We start from the raw sequence: 13,880 nt of genomic DNA, 5'->3' as shown, positions 1-13,880 counted from the left end.
TTCCCTTATTTATTTAATCTTCTTTTTAATTTTCCCTTTAATTTTTTTTGTTATTCATTTTTTTATTAATTTTTTTATTAATTAATTAATTAAATAATTAATTAATGAATTTCGTTTTGCATTTCTTTTTTATTTATTTCATATTTCATATTTATTTCTCTACACATTTCTTTTTACATTTCTTTATGTATTCTGCCTCATTATGCAAATTAGGGGGCTGTCACTCAACATATGACCCTATGACACAGAAAAAGCAAATTAAAACAGAAATACCAATTTATGTCACATTTTATCAATTAATTAATGGCTACATTTATTTTTTATATTATTTTTACTACATTTCGTGACATATTTATTTATTTATCGAGTCATTTATTTATTTAATAATTTATTTTTGGCAGGTTCTGTCCTCCACACTAAACATCCTCCAGACTGTACAGTATGTATGATATATATGATATGACATGGTATGTATGATATGATATGATGCAGTAATGCTGATATCTCTCCACTAGAGGGCGGTCTTTACTACACAGTGATGAAAACTGCTGGTTCAACATGGACCTTGTCCTCAGAGAGATTTTAATCTGCTATCTGATTTATTAGAGATAACATTGTTGTAAATTGAGTCTTTTGCATTTATAACAATGTTGACAAGTTGCACTGCTGACCACTTTACTTCAGTTCTTCTTCTTCTTCATAATTATAATAATAGGCTACATCAGATTTATATAGCACTTTTCAAATTTCTCAAAAACTTTTTACATAATGTAGAATAAAATTCAGAATAAAAAAGCAGTAAACTCTTTAATACAAAAAGAAAAAAAGATAATAATACAATTAAAGAAAAGATTAGATTAAAAGGTACATTACACCACTGAAACACATTTTTTTATTTTATCAGGCAGTCATTTTTTTATTATTATTTTTGTATTTCTTTAGTAGATTGGGATAGATGTCATGGATAATATGTGCAATATGATTAAGATTTATAATAATGTGAAGGATTTAATAGACTTTAGTCAATTTGAAAGTCTGTTGCTGTCGGCCAATTAATAACAACAGCCTATAATGAAAGTGTCAGTGAGATGATTAATATTTGTTTTTTTTATTGGCTGCAGGTTATTTATTGGTGTCTTTTCTTTGTTTATTATCATCCAGTGAACCTGAGGGCTGATCATTATACTCTCCATGTTTGTGTCTAAAATTACTTATTAATAATAATAATAATAATAATAATAATAATAGGCTACATCAGATTTATATAGCACTTTTCAAATTTCTCAAAAACTCTTTACATACTGTAGAATAAAATAAAGAATTAAAAAAGCAGTAAACTCTATAATAAAAAAAGATAATAATACAATTAAAGAAAAGAGAATAAAAGTTACATTAAACCAAAAATAAATGTTTTTTTTATTTAATCAGGCAGTCATTTTTTATTTTTATTTTTTTTATTTCTTTAGTAGATTGGAATAGAGTGAATAGTGAATCTGGATTAATGCACATTTAATAGACTTTAGACTGTTGCCCTCAGGCCAATTAATGACAAGAGCCTATAATGAAAGTGTCAGTGAGGTGACTAATATATATATTTTATTATTGGCTGCAGGTTATTTATTGGTGTCTTTTCTTTGTTTATTATAATCCAGTGAACCTGAGGGCTGATCATTATACTCTCCATGTGTTGTGTCTTCAGGCCACTCCTCCTCCTCCTCATCCTCACATCATCTAATGATTAACTGGGTCAATGTTGACACCTAATGGCTGCATCAACTGTAATCTCTCTCTCTCTCACTAAAGATCAATCTGAACAGTTATGCAATAGCTTTTCACCCTTATCGATTTCATTTGGGATGTGTAGTCATGCGGGTCAACTTTGCCACTGTGATTGCAAACCAGAGGACTACATCTCCCAGCATGCACAGCGGCTCGCTGCTCCACACTAGTTTACACATTGAGTGTAGTTCTCTCTTCCACTTGGAGATCCGCTCTCATGATTCACTTCATTAATAAATAAAGAGTTGGGTGTCATGGCGGAATCTGCAGCGTGTCCTGCCTTCCAGCTCGGGAGACCTCGATACGAGCAGGTGAGTCCATCTCCATCCTCTATTTAAATAATATGCATTAATGACATTTTGTTTTTCTGGTTGAAAACATCCTCCTCCTCCTCCTCTCCCTCTCCTTGCTGCTGCAGCTGATCTGATCTGATGCGCTCAAAGTTGTCTTTGATCTGCGCTCTTTTGTTACAAAACTGCAACAACTTTGAGCTGATAATGAACTTCTGCATTTAGTTTAGAGTTTATTTATTGTTGCACTATGTCTGAAATACTGGTTAGTCTGCAGGTTCGCTGTTTATCATCTCACTGACAGGTTTCACACCCTTTGCCTCGAAGCTGCTCCGTAAGAGATTATATCAGACTGTTAAAGGTCTGCAGACAACACACTCAGTTTAAAGGCACCAGAAATGTTGTTTTTCCTCTTTTCCTTTTTTTATTTTAGGCTTTAAATGGATGATTTCTGATACATTATCTACAAATATGCGCATCATTTTGTGCATTAATATACACTTCAAAGCAGTAGTGGGTAGAAGTGGAGCAAATGTGATTTTTAAAAAAGTTGTATTTTTTATAACAATATATCCTGACAGTAGTGCATGAGACAGGTAATCTGAAAAACAATCATGTGCCTCTGTGTCCTCCGGTGCTCCTAACCACAAAGAGATGCAAAATAACCACAAACAGATGCAAAATAACCAGAATGAGATGCAAAATAACCAGAAAGAGATGCAAAATAACCAGAATGAGATGCAAAATAACCAGAAAGAGATGCAAAATAACCACAACGAGATGCAAAATAACCAAAAAGAGATGCAAAACAGCCAGAAAAAGATGCAAAACAACCAGAAAAAGATGCAAAATAACCACAAAGAGATGCAAAATAACCAAATAGAGATGCAAAATAACCACAAAGAGATGCAAAATAACCAAAAAGAGATGCAAAACAGCCAGAAAAAGATGCAAAATAACCACAAAGAGATGCAAAATAACCACAAAGAGATGCAAAATAAAATAGGCATTACAGTAACAGAATATTGATTCATATTTGATCAGCGCTGCCTAGTTTGACCGTATGGAGTTCGCGAGTGATTGACAGCTGCTTCTGTTGAATGAGACAATAGGAACGCTCTCTGTCTCTGAAATGACCTGTGATTGGTCAAAGTCTCCCATCAAGGGCTAGATTTTTTGAAGCCTGAAAACAGAGCCATGAGGAGGAGCAGAAGTCTAGTTTTCTCTCAGAACACTTGAATTACAATATGCTGAAAGGTTATTATTGAATTTTTGCCCAATGATGCCAAAAACAATCTGCCTGCTGCAGGTTTAACACCCTCAAGTTCTTCCAGGATGCTTTCTGCAGAACGTCTGTAGCCCCACATGTGATCGAGACTAATGGGCTGTCCGTCCTTATCCGAAGCCCATTACTCAATTCTCACTCAGAAATGAATTAGCATTGGTCAGCCCTGAAAGATAATGTGACCTTCACGTTGACTCGGATGGCACATTAACTGAGGAAGCTGCATTTAAATTTCAAAGGCCGCTTTCTTCAAAGCAATTTATTAAATAGCAGTTTGAAGGAAATTATTCACAGGATGGTGTTGCACAGAGCAAAGGTCCATCAGCAGATTGTATAAATAAGTCACTAAACCTTTTTTAAATGCTATTATTTTAACTGATATCAAAATGCTGGATGACATCATGGAAAAAACCGAAAGGGAAAACAAGTTAAGTTTTAACTTCACTTCTCACACATATTGTGACAGAACAATCATGAATGGTTTACTGAATGTGCTCACTGGGCACAGGCCCAATGGGTCGTAGGGCTTCTGGGCCTCAGTTTGAAGTGACTGTTAACATTTCTATTAGGAAAGTCAATCAAACAACCAGAAAAAGAGGCTGAACAACTGCAAAACAACTAAGAGAAGCAAAACAACCAGAAAGAAATGCAAAATAACCAGAAAGAGATGCAAAATAACCAGAAAGAGATGCAAAAAAAACAGAAAGAGAAGCAAAATAACCAGAAAGAGAAGCAAAACAACCAGAAAGACGCGCAAAATAACCAGAAAGAGATGCAAAATAACCAGAAAGAGAAGCAAAATAACCAGAAAGACGCGCAAAATAACCAGAAAGAGACACAAAATAACCAGAAAGAGATGCAAAATAACCAGAAAGAGAAGCAAAATAACCAGAAAGAGAAGCAAAACAACCAGAAAGACGCGCAAAATAACCAGAAAGAGATGCAAAATAACCAGAAAGAGAAGCAAAATAACCAGAAAGAGAAGCAAAACAACCAGAAAGAAATGCAAAATAACCAGAAAGAGAAGCAAAATAACCAGAAAGAGAAGCAAAACAACCAGAAAGACGCGCAAAATAACCAGAAAGAGATGCAAAATAACCAGAAAGAGAAGCAAAATAACCAGAAAGACGCGCAAAATAACCAGAAAGAGAAGCAAAATAACCAGAAAAAGAAGCAAAACAACCAGAAAGAGATGCAAAATAACCAGAAAGAGAAGCAAAATAACCAGAAAGAAAAGCAAAACAACCAGAAAGAAATGCAAAATAACCAGAAAGAGAAGCAAAATAACCAGAAAGAGAAGCAAAATAACCAGAAAGAGATGCAAAATAACCAGAAAGAGATGCAAAAAAAAACAGAAAGAGAAGCAAAATAACCAGAAAGAGAAGCAAAACAACCAGAAAGACGCGCAAAATAACCAGAAAGAGATGCAAAATAACCAGAAAGAGAAGCAAAATAACCAGAAAGAGAAGCAAAACAACCAGAAAGAGACACAAAATAACCAGAAAGAGATGCAAAACCACCAGAAAGAGATGCAAAAAAAAACACAAGAGATGCAAAACAACCACATAAGGGATGCACAGATGACGACATATTGAGGCAAAACCACCACAAATAGATAGAAAACCACCACAAGAGATGCAAAACAACGTGGTTTTGTGTCTCTTTCAGTCTGGGGGTTATGCTCTTATGTTGGAGGGTTGAGGGACTAATTATCACAGGATATGACGGTTCACTAATAACAGTTCATTTACACCCTTTGTCTCATGTGAATTACTATTTTTACCATCACAAGTTCTTCTCTTAGATCACCATCATTTTAAGGAAGAAGAGAGTAATTAATCCTCGGCTTCCGGCTCCTATTGCTGATGGTTTTTTCTAGCAGGAAGTCTTTTCTATATCTGACCCTGTAAACCTTTTTATTTTCCCCATCTGCAACCTGAAGTTGGTGTCGGGTTGATAAAGGTGCTGTAATACTTTCAGCTCCTTGCGTCAAAGCAGTTAAAATTAGGCCAGTCTTTGAATCAGCATAAATCTTGCTCAGTTTGTCTGTGCTTTCTGCCGCGCTCTAGCCTTGTTGTGTACTCTCCGGGGAGCTGAAACTCATGCATAATTAAAGCGGGCTCCTCACATGGATCCTCAGTCTACCCCTCTCTTACAAAACAGCACTGCAGCACATATGGCCTGTCAGAGGAGGAGAGACGTGTGATGGAGGAATGGCAGGAAATCCAGGGATACAGTACAGACGAGAGGGTTTATTTACAGTCTTTAGGAGGGACTTTGTGATGTTTCCAGTCATCTCAATTAGGACCCAACGCTGAACAGATAATTAAAATACAGACGGGTTTGTTCCACCGTCTCTCTCGTCTGTGTTTCTGCTCTTCATAACTGATAAATGTCTCCGAGGGGAATCTGATTGAAGCTGCCATGTTTTCGCCCATCTGGTTTGCCAAAGAGACTCTTGGCATAGATTGCTGTGGGGCCTTTTCAGACTGCTGGCACACATACTTAGCAGTCGGCATGCTGACGGAGACAGTGGAGGGAACAGAGAACAGGGCCAGCAGCTCCAAGACTCTCTTGGAGGAATGTGTTTGTTAAATGTACAGATTGTTAGTGCATTTACTTAAAAAGTTCATCTCAAAAGGCACATTTTACTTTTAAATCTCTATTGTATTTTTGTTGGATTGTTCAGTTGTGATAACAAAGACTTTGTCCATTTTTATACAGTTGATAATTGGCTGTGCTTTGTTTTGATATTTCATCATTGACTGTATACAACAGTTCAGTTTTCCTTTCAAATGATCTGTTTATTAATTTCTCATTAAGCCTCTGAGACCCACAATAGAACCGTTTTTGTCTTTTTTTAGGTTGGTACAGGGGGTGTTTAGGGGGAGATAGCAGGTCAACAGTAGATGTCACATAGAAGTGGTGTACATCATCTGAAAGCTTGGAACCTGAAGATTAATTTGAGATGCAGCTCAGCACTGTGTGTCAAGTTTTTCTTCAGCCCTGTTTATATACATGTATATAACAATAAACTGTGCTTAATGTGACATTATAGATACATAAATGTCATTTTGAAATCAGAAGTGTGCAACAGACAAAGCAACGTTTTAGGATGTTTAAAACTAGTGAGCAGTGATGAATCTTGTGAAATTATCCGTTCACAGAGGGGAGGATGTCCGCTGTTGTTTATGTCTACTGTCATTAAGAATTAACATTGTCATATACCGTCTTTTCAAGGGTTCATTCCTCGGTCGACTGCGACACTTCATAGACATCATCGACCCCAGCACCCTGTTTGTGTCCGAGGTAAAGAAAAAAACAACCTGTAAAACTGTCTATAATGTTATTGATAGATGGTTTCACAACATAGTTTCACTACAAAGGTTGAGCTTCCTTCCACCTGAGGATAATAAACTGTCAAGTAACAAATATTTATAGAGCTGAATGAATTGATCAGACAGAAAATCTGTTCATGCTTTTTTGTTTTTTTCCTCTGAGTGTAGAAACGACTGAAAGAATGCATGAAACTACTCGATGACTACAAACATGGCGAGCTTCCAGCTGGAGTGTCTGATCATCAGGTGAGTCTTTACTGACGTTGATGTGATACAACACAGAGGATGTTGCAGGATAATGTGGGTTCCTGAAGGCCGTAAAGAAAGGAAACATAGTACACAAAGTATGTAGTGACAGTTGGCTAAACAAAGTCCTGGTTGGAGCAAAACGGATAAAAAGAAGTCACATGATTACGTGACACATGGACTCTGGATTATATCCAAATCATAAAAGCGTTGTGTAGATAATTAACGTTGGATCTCGCCCAAACTGGCACATTAGAGATCTCTTTGTACCCGAGGAGTGGAATGTGGTGTGACATCTGTCTAAATTGTGACCTGCAGCAGGCTAAATGTTATCCTATAACACAAAAACACTCTAATAGAGCTCTGCTAATTCTGTCAGAATAGTCCACAAATGTGACCTTCCTGCCTATTCTGGACTCTATAGCGTTTCTCTCGGCCCATTAATGCATCACTTATCTCCACTCTCTCTTTTCTCATTAAAGTTCAGTGTAGAAAACATTCAGGTAGCAGCTTCTCATTAGCCGGCACTGACCGGCACTTTCACCGGTTAATGTTGCAGCCGCAGGTCACATCAGCTGCACCGCTGTAGCTAGTAGGCCATTTGAGGAGGGGTGAGTTCTGTGTTTTTGTTTGTGTAAGAACGACATTTACTGTAGGTCACAATTTAGAAAGTTGACACACCTCATTCTACTCCTCAGGACTGCAATGTAAACGCATCCGTGTAAATATGCAATGCTCAGAGCTGCTGACGTAGAATAAAATGTGAGAAAGATGGAGCGCGGGTGGGGACGTGGATGGGTCCAACAAACACAGGACTTTCAACCAGGAGACCGTTTTTTTGTTTTGTAAGTTAAATTTGTAAGTGACGTGTTTTTTAGTGACGTTTGTGACGTGTTTTTCATACTTCTGTTACGTTGTTTCTGTACGTGTTGTACTTAGTTTACATACTTATTTTAAGGCCAATCATGATGTTTTTCCTAAACCTAAGTTTTGTTGCCCTCTGCTGGTACTGCACCTTCATACATGTGTGTAATATTCACGACTCGGTGAGGCAAAACGTGACACTGACACGCTATCCTCTGGTGGACAGGCAGGTCTATTACACGCTTTGGCGAGATATCGGGTTGAATATAATCATAAACGGTCATCCAGACACTCACTTATTCTACCTAGATTTGGTCTTATTCGGATTTGGTTCTAGATCTAGTCTTTATTCTACACAGTTCTGGTCTTATTCTACTCAGATTTGGTCTGATTCTACCCAGATTTGGTTGTCCTCTACTAATGTAATGTCAGAATAAATTATAAAATATTGTTAAAAAAGTTAAATGTACTTTAGAAGGTATTTTTATCAGAGCATCTTAGCCAGAGAATGGTCATAGGATTGAGGTTTTGGACCCAACTATAAACCTAATGAATAATCATAGTTCTTCTCTGCTTACCTGTGCAGCTGTGGGAAGCCCAGAAGATCAAGCAGGTAAGTGATTCATCCGTCATACTCGTACGTCCGCTCAGGTTAACTGCACCTCCATACATTCAAGCCTCCGGGCTCCTGGCAGCATGAGGATGATGTCACGCTCTCTGCACGCAGGCCATCATTCATCCTGACACAGGAGAGAAGATCTTCATGCCATTTCGAATGTCAGGTACGACCTCAGATGAAGATCTTTGCTAAAGCTGTTTCGACTTTCTTCCATTTTGTCCTCACTGAAAATCATTTCTTCGCTGTGCAGGTTATGTACCATTCGGAACACCGATTGTAAGTCCCTCATATGAAAGTCATACATTTTTAAATCATGGCTGTGCAGACATTCATTCACATGGTCGTGTTTTGGGGACAGATGAAATGAGACTTTGGACTTATTTTGCCCCAAAAATAAGCTCTTATTCCCTGGTCTCATCTAGGTCATTGGCCTTCTTCTCCCAAATCAGACTGTGGTGTCTACCATTATATGGCAGGTACTGTAAAAAAACAACATATTGTAAAATCATTGCATTTATTGTACCATCTGGTAAGCGCACTTTTATTGTGTACATGCAATGCTTTCCCACCTGTTTATACGCTGGAATAAGGACATTGTGAAATGAAGTGCTGCTGCTCTGTTTGCTTCTTTCTGTGTGCTGTTGCTTTATGAAGCAACATTTAAGCCTGTAAATATGTGTCTATCTATCCTCCCTATCTTCTTCCTCCATCCTCCTCCTTTCCTTCCTTTGTTCATCCCTTATTTCCTTCCTTCTTCCCCACAGTGGCTGAACCAGAGTCACAATGCCTGTGTGAACTACGCCAACCGCAACGCCACAAAGGTGGGAACTATTTACTCTGAATATTTACATCTTAATCCCCCAAAAAATGACAAAATTATATTAATTTCGGCTGCTTTAGATTTAGTTCTTTTTCGATAATAGAATATCATGTATAGTGTTTTTTAAAGACCATCTTATTAAATCCCAATATAAAAGACAAAATGTCACTATGGAGAGTAAACCATGTATAAAAGCTGTGACACATTATTTCTTTTCTCCCTCCTCAGCCGACGCCGACATCCAAGTTTCTTCAAGGCTACGTGGGAGCTGTGACCAGCGCTGTCTCTATTGCAGTGAGTGGGTTCAATGACTTCAACATCCTCTTTCAGGATACTAGAATTAGATTTGAATTTTTTTTTTTTTTTTGTGAATTTTACCTGCACATTAGAGCTGTACATTTAACCCCTTGTGTTGTCTTTTCTTCAAAGCATTATTTTACTAATGGAGAAATGCAGACATAGGCAGGGTCTTCAGCACCCCCACCTTCCCTCTTTGCTGAAGCCATGACTTGCATACTGTTCTACATGTGCTAATTAGAGTAGAGGTGGGGGCGATGGTTAATAAATGGGAGAAGACTAATATTTTGTAGTTGAATTCCTCATTGTGCAGCATATTAGAATATATAACTATGTTGCCAAAAAAAGTTCAAGACTGTTATTGTTTCAGGTTTTTTTTTAACTGTGAACAGGAAAACTCAGATATTCACAAAGTCTGTGATAAATGACAGGTTGCCTCTTCAGGCAAAACAGATTTGGGGTTTAAATTTCAATTAAGCTACTATATTTTAGGGGTTTAGCAAAGGTGGGTCATTTAAGGAGAGTATACAGAATGTGAAGACTAGACAAGGGTTAAGTCATGAGCTCATTTGCACTTTCACCGCACAGAAGCCGTTGTTATGATGTTTTTGGCTGTATTTTTATAAACAATATCATTAGTGGTGCTGGTAATACTATTCATCATTTGAAATAGTTTTAGCAATAAAGTTGTAGTACTAATGCCAATGTTTTAGCAACAAACTAAGGATCGTAATGCTACTAGTAATACAAATATTACCACAGCAAATACAAGGAACCATTTTACTGTATAGCAGTATTTAATAGAATACAATAGAAAAATAACACTTTGTTTGTTTTCTACTTTTTGCGAACGAAAGGCAGAAATTTGTCTTTGGTTTGCATGTGCAAAAACTGCTATTAAAAAGCGTACATTACAACACAACATCACATCCAAACAGGACACATTAAAACACATTTACATAAAAACACAATACACGTTAGAAGCCACATTAAAAGGAGCACCAGGTACTCGATGGTGAGGACTGAATCAAGGTTAAATAAATAGATATAAAATGCTGTGTGCTGAGGTTGCAGGCTGGCTTCAGAAAGTGTCTGTCCTTACAGATTAAGATACTTTATGGTAACAAGGACTTTTTAAAAATTAAAGCATGTAACATAATTTTTGCCAAAAGCAACATTTATTAGAGTTGGTTTTGATAAGATTTCTTTAAGACAAAGCTGATGTTACATTAAAGTGTTTTTGTGTTTACTAGGTGGGCCTGAATGTGCTGATTCAGAAGGCCAACAAGCTGAGTCCTGCCACCAGAATGATAATTCAGAGACTGGTCCCCTTCCCAGCTGTAGGTGGGTTTACAACGGACCGCATGGACCAGTTCTAATGTTGAGGCCCTCTGCTGGTTGAAGACACAACATCTTACTGATGTTGCACTTTATTTTTCTTCTACTATGTTACAAACAATGTACATAAATCTAATTTCAGAGCTTGTTAATTGCAGAAATGTCATTACTGAATAAGAATATTTACTTAACTGAAGTTTTAAAGTGTTTTTTTTAGGGTATTCCTTTTAAAGATAAGGGTATTTCTAAAGGAATTTCTTCTTTTGATACGTGACTGCATTTCTTGTCTCCAGCTGAATTGTATTAAAATATAAAAGCTGCGTTTCTGTCCTCGTCCTCAGCTAGTGCAAACATCTGTAACGTGGGCCTGATGAGACACAACGAGCTCTCTGAAGGGATTGATGTGCTGGACGACAACGGGAACGTGGTGGGATCCTCCAAAATTGCTGCGAGACATGTGAGTGTTTTTTTTTTTTGCATACTCAGCGTACTTGTTACTCGACTGCACTGGTTTATTACACTTGCTGTTTTTTTCCAATGAATTGCTGATAATGGGAAAATGCATCATTTCCTGCTCGGCTCCTGTCACTCAGCACACATCTGATCTCATGAAAAGGGAAAATTAAATCCAACTCGTTGCAGTATTTGAAATGAAGCGTGTGCACAATGTTCTCATCTTTCTCCCCAGGCAATCACGGAGACCGCCTTCACACGTGTGGTCCTCCCGATGCCGATCTTTGTCCTGCCCCCCATCATCATGTCCTACCTAGAGAGGTCTGTATGGAAATATAGTGTTGGCATTTTTTTTTAAATAACTAGGGCTGCAAGTAACATTTACTTTCATTGTTGATGAATCGACTGATTGTCAAAAAGATGAAGTTCACAGAGCCCGAGGTCGTGTCTTTTAATGTCTAGTTTGTTTGAGCAATAGTCCAAATCCCAACGATGTCTACTATCATAAAGGATTAAGAGACCAGAGCATATTCACATTTGGGAAACTGGAACAACTGTGCGATTAATCGCAAATTAATCACACATTTTTTATCTGTTTAAAATGTACCTTAAAAGGAAATTTGTCAAGTATTTAATACTCTCATCAACATAGGAGTGGACAAATATACTTGTTTTATGCAAATGTATGTATATATTTATTATTGGCCATGCCAGTTTTTCCTCGCCAAAATGTAACATATGTTTGGAGTGTTATTATTTATGATTTTCCTTTCCAACAAGCTAGTATGACATGGATTCCTTAGGTTTTCTAGTTTCATAGGATACCAGTATCGTCACGCTAGCTTTAAAACTGAGCCCGCTACAACCTAAAATTCACAAGTTGTGTTAATGCGTTAAAGAAATTGGTGGTGTTAAAACAAATTTGCGTTAACTTTGACAGCCCTACTTAAAACATTATTTTAAATACTCAAAAATGTACCTAAAACAGTTGTAGTTTACTGTTAGTATGTAGGTATATTCAGAGAAAAATGGCAACTTATTGTACTGCATTAATTAGAGATCAGTCAGAATGAAAACACGGCCTGCATGAATGTTTTTTTTTCCCCTCAACTTCATACTTTCTTTAGTTATTGCTCTCTGTCTTTGTTTGATTCTGGTCTAAAAATACTCTGAATGTTTCTCTGTTTATGAGCCAGAGACGACATATGTTGTGCCCCAAAGTGCTTCCCATATATTCATTCAGTAGTAGGTCACAGCCAGAGAAAATGTAATAATACAGCCTAATGTGTTTTCAAACCCAAAGAAGACTGAACAAAAATAGACTTTCTGCTTCTATTATGAAGTTAAATAAAAGAGGATATCTGCAGAGTCTGACTCATTAAACCCAGAACTGTAACTTTCATACAGACGGATTCATCTCACACCCACTAATTGTGGAAAACAGCTCCCCAAAATCTACCCGTGATGTCTTTTCTGTACATCCAAAAATAACTCCTGGCTTCCGCAGGAGTCATCTGGGATCGATGCACACAACGGGCTCACGTTTCCTTTTATCCCCGTCTTCACTTGTATAGGATGCGCTTCCTGCAGAGCAACCGCCGGTTGTTGCTGCCCATCCACAGCCTCGTGTGCCTGGTTACCTTCGGCCTGTCGCTGCCCGTGGCCATCAGCCTGTTCCCCCAGATGTCTCAGGTACAGTAACAACGTCGGTTCAACTGCTTCTGCTACTAATTCAAGGCCAGATGGCTCACCAAGAGAGAGCGAGAGAGAGAGAGCAGCTGGGAAAGAAATTCAAATTACACATACACCACTTGACATGCCTCCTATTCCAGATGTCTCTTCCCACGTCTAATTAAAAGTCAGAATGATTTCCAAAGCTTAAAGACAAGAGAGATGCAGAGCTAAAATTTTTACCTTCAGTCTTTATGTTTTCGCAGATCGAGGTGTCTTGCCTAGAGCCGGAGATTGCCATGGCAACAGATTGCAAGGTGGTGACCTACAACAAGGGTTTATGATGGATGGCGTGGTGTGGGGAGAGCAGAGCAGAGGATGGAAATGAGGCTGCATTGTGAAATCAGGGAGAAGACCTCTACAGGGAGGCTCCTCTTGTCTTTCTGCTGCAGCATCATAACAGAGCCTGTCGACCATCATGTACTAACACAGGTTTGTTTTTTAACGGTTCTCAAGAGCCCAGCGACTATTCAGTCAAGGTTTGACAGAAAGAAGAAGCTGTGTGTATAGAAATGACGATATATTTACTGTGAAATCATTAGCATTAATTAAATGATTTTTAATATATACAAAACAGTGTTTCCCACACACAGGCTCACGTATAGTTATGGCTGCTTTTCTCACCCAATGACAAAGGTTTATAAATACAGTTTAAACCTGCAATAACTGACTTTTTCTGGCTCTTTAGCTGCTAAATGCTCCACTATGTTCAGCAGTTAGTCGCTAACTGTGTGTTTGGTTTTAGCAGGAAGTGCACAGTGTTTTTTTAAAGGAGAATTTTCAGCTGAAACCTGCTGCCTGTTTGGCCACACTGATGAGA

At 37.8% G+C, this 13,880-nt stretch overlaps 1 protein-coding gene across 2 annotated transcripts; it reads left to right on the top strand.

Moving 5' to 3' along the window:
- The first annotated feature begins 1,746 nt into the window (after nucleotides 1-1,746).
- Nucleotides 1,747-13,634, top strand: sfxn5b (sideroflexin 5b). Of its 2 annotated transcripts, XM_037779759.1 has the most exons (14): nucleotides 1,750-2,090; nucleotides 6,595-6,663; nucleotides 6,861-6,938; nucleotides 8,389-8,415; nucleotides 8,530-8,584; nucleotides 8,672-8,697; nucleotides 8,844-8,897; nucleotides 9,186-9,242; nucleotides 9,470-9,535; nucleotides 10,792-10,882; nucleotides 11,218-11,333; nucleotides 11,565-11,650; nucleotides 12,904-13,021; nucleotides 13,267-13,634. In XM_037779759.1, the coding sequence occupies exons 1-14, from the start codon at nucleotides 2,034-2,036 to the stop codon at nucleotides 13,342-13,344; spliced, it is 978 nt and encodes a 325-aa protein (XP_037635687.1). In that variant the 5' UTR covers nucleotides 1,750-2,033; the 3' UTR covers nucleotides 13,345-13,634. The 2 variants fall into 2 exon arrangements, with proteins under 2 accessions (XP_037635688.1, XP_037635687.1); XM_037779760.1 differs by lacking the exons at nucleotides 8,530-8,584; nucleotides 8,672-8,697; nucleotides 8,844-8,897 and having other exon boundaries at nucleotides 1,747-2,090.
- The last annotated feature ends 246 nt before the right edge of the window (nucleotides 13,635-13,880 follow it).

Source organism: Sebastes umbrosus, chromosome 9 (assembly GCF_015220745.1).
Source record: "Sebastes umbrosus isolate fSebUmb1 chromosome 9, fSebUmb1.pri, whole genome shotgun sequence".
Classification (NCBI taxonomy): domain Eukaryota; kingdom Metazoa; phylum Chordata; class Actinopteri; order Perciformes; family Sebastidae; genus Sebastes; species Sebastes umbrosus.
Note: the sequence above shows the minus strand (reverse complement) of the source record. Positions and strands in the feature narration are given on the sequence as shown.

Bases quoted from the DNA above. Each gene is read 5' to 3' on its own strand.
- sfxn5b (XM_037779759.1), top strand. From the start codon at position 2,034: ATGGCGGAATCTGCAGCGTGTCCTGCCTTCCAGCTCGGGAGACCTCGA. The intron at 2,091-6,594 runs GTGAGTCCATCT...CGTCTTTTCAAG, and splicing joins GGAGACCTCGATACGAGCAG to GGTTCATTCCTCGGTCGACT. The intron at 6,939-8,388 runs GTGAGTCTTTAC...TTACCTGTGCAG, and splicing joins CTGGAGTGTCTGATCATCAG to CTGTGGGAAGCCCAGAAGAT.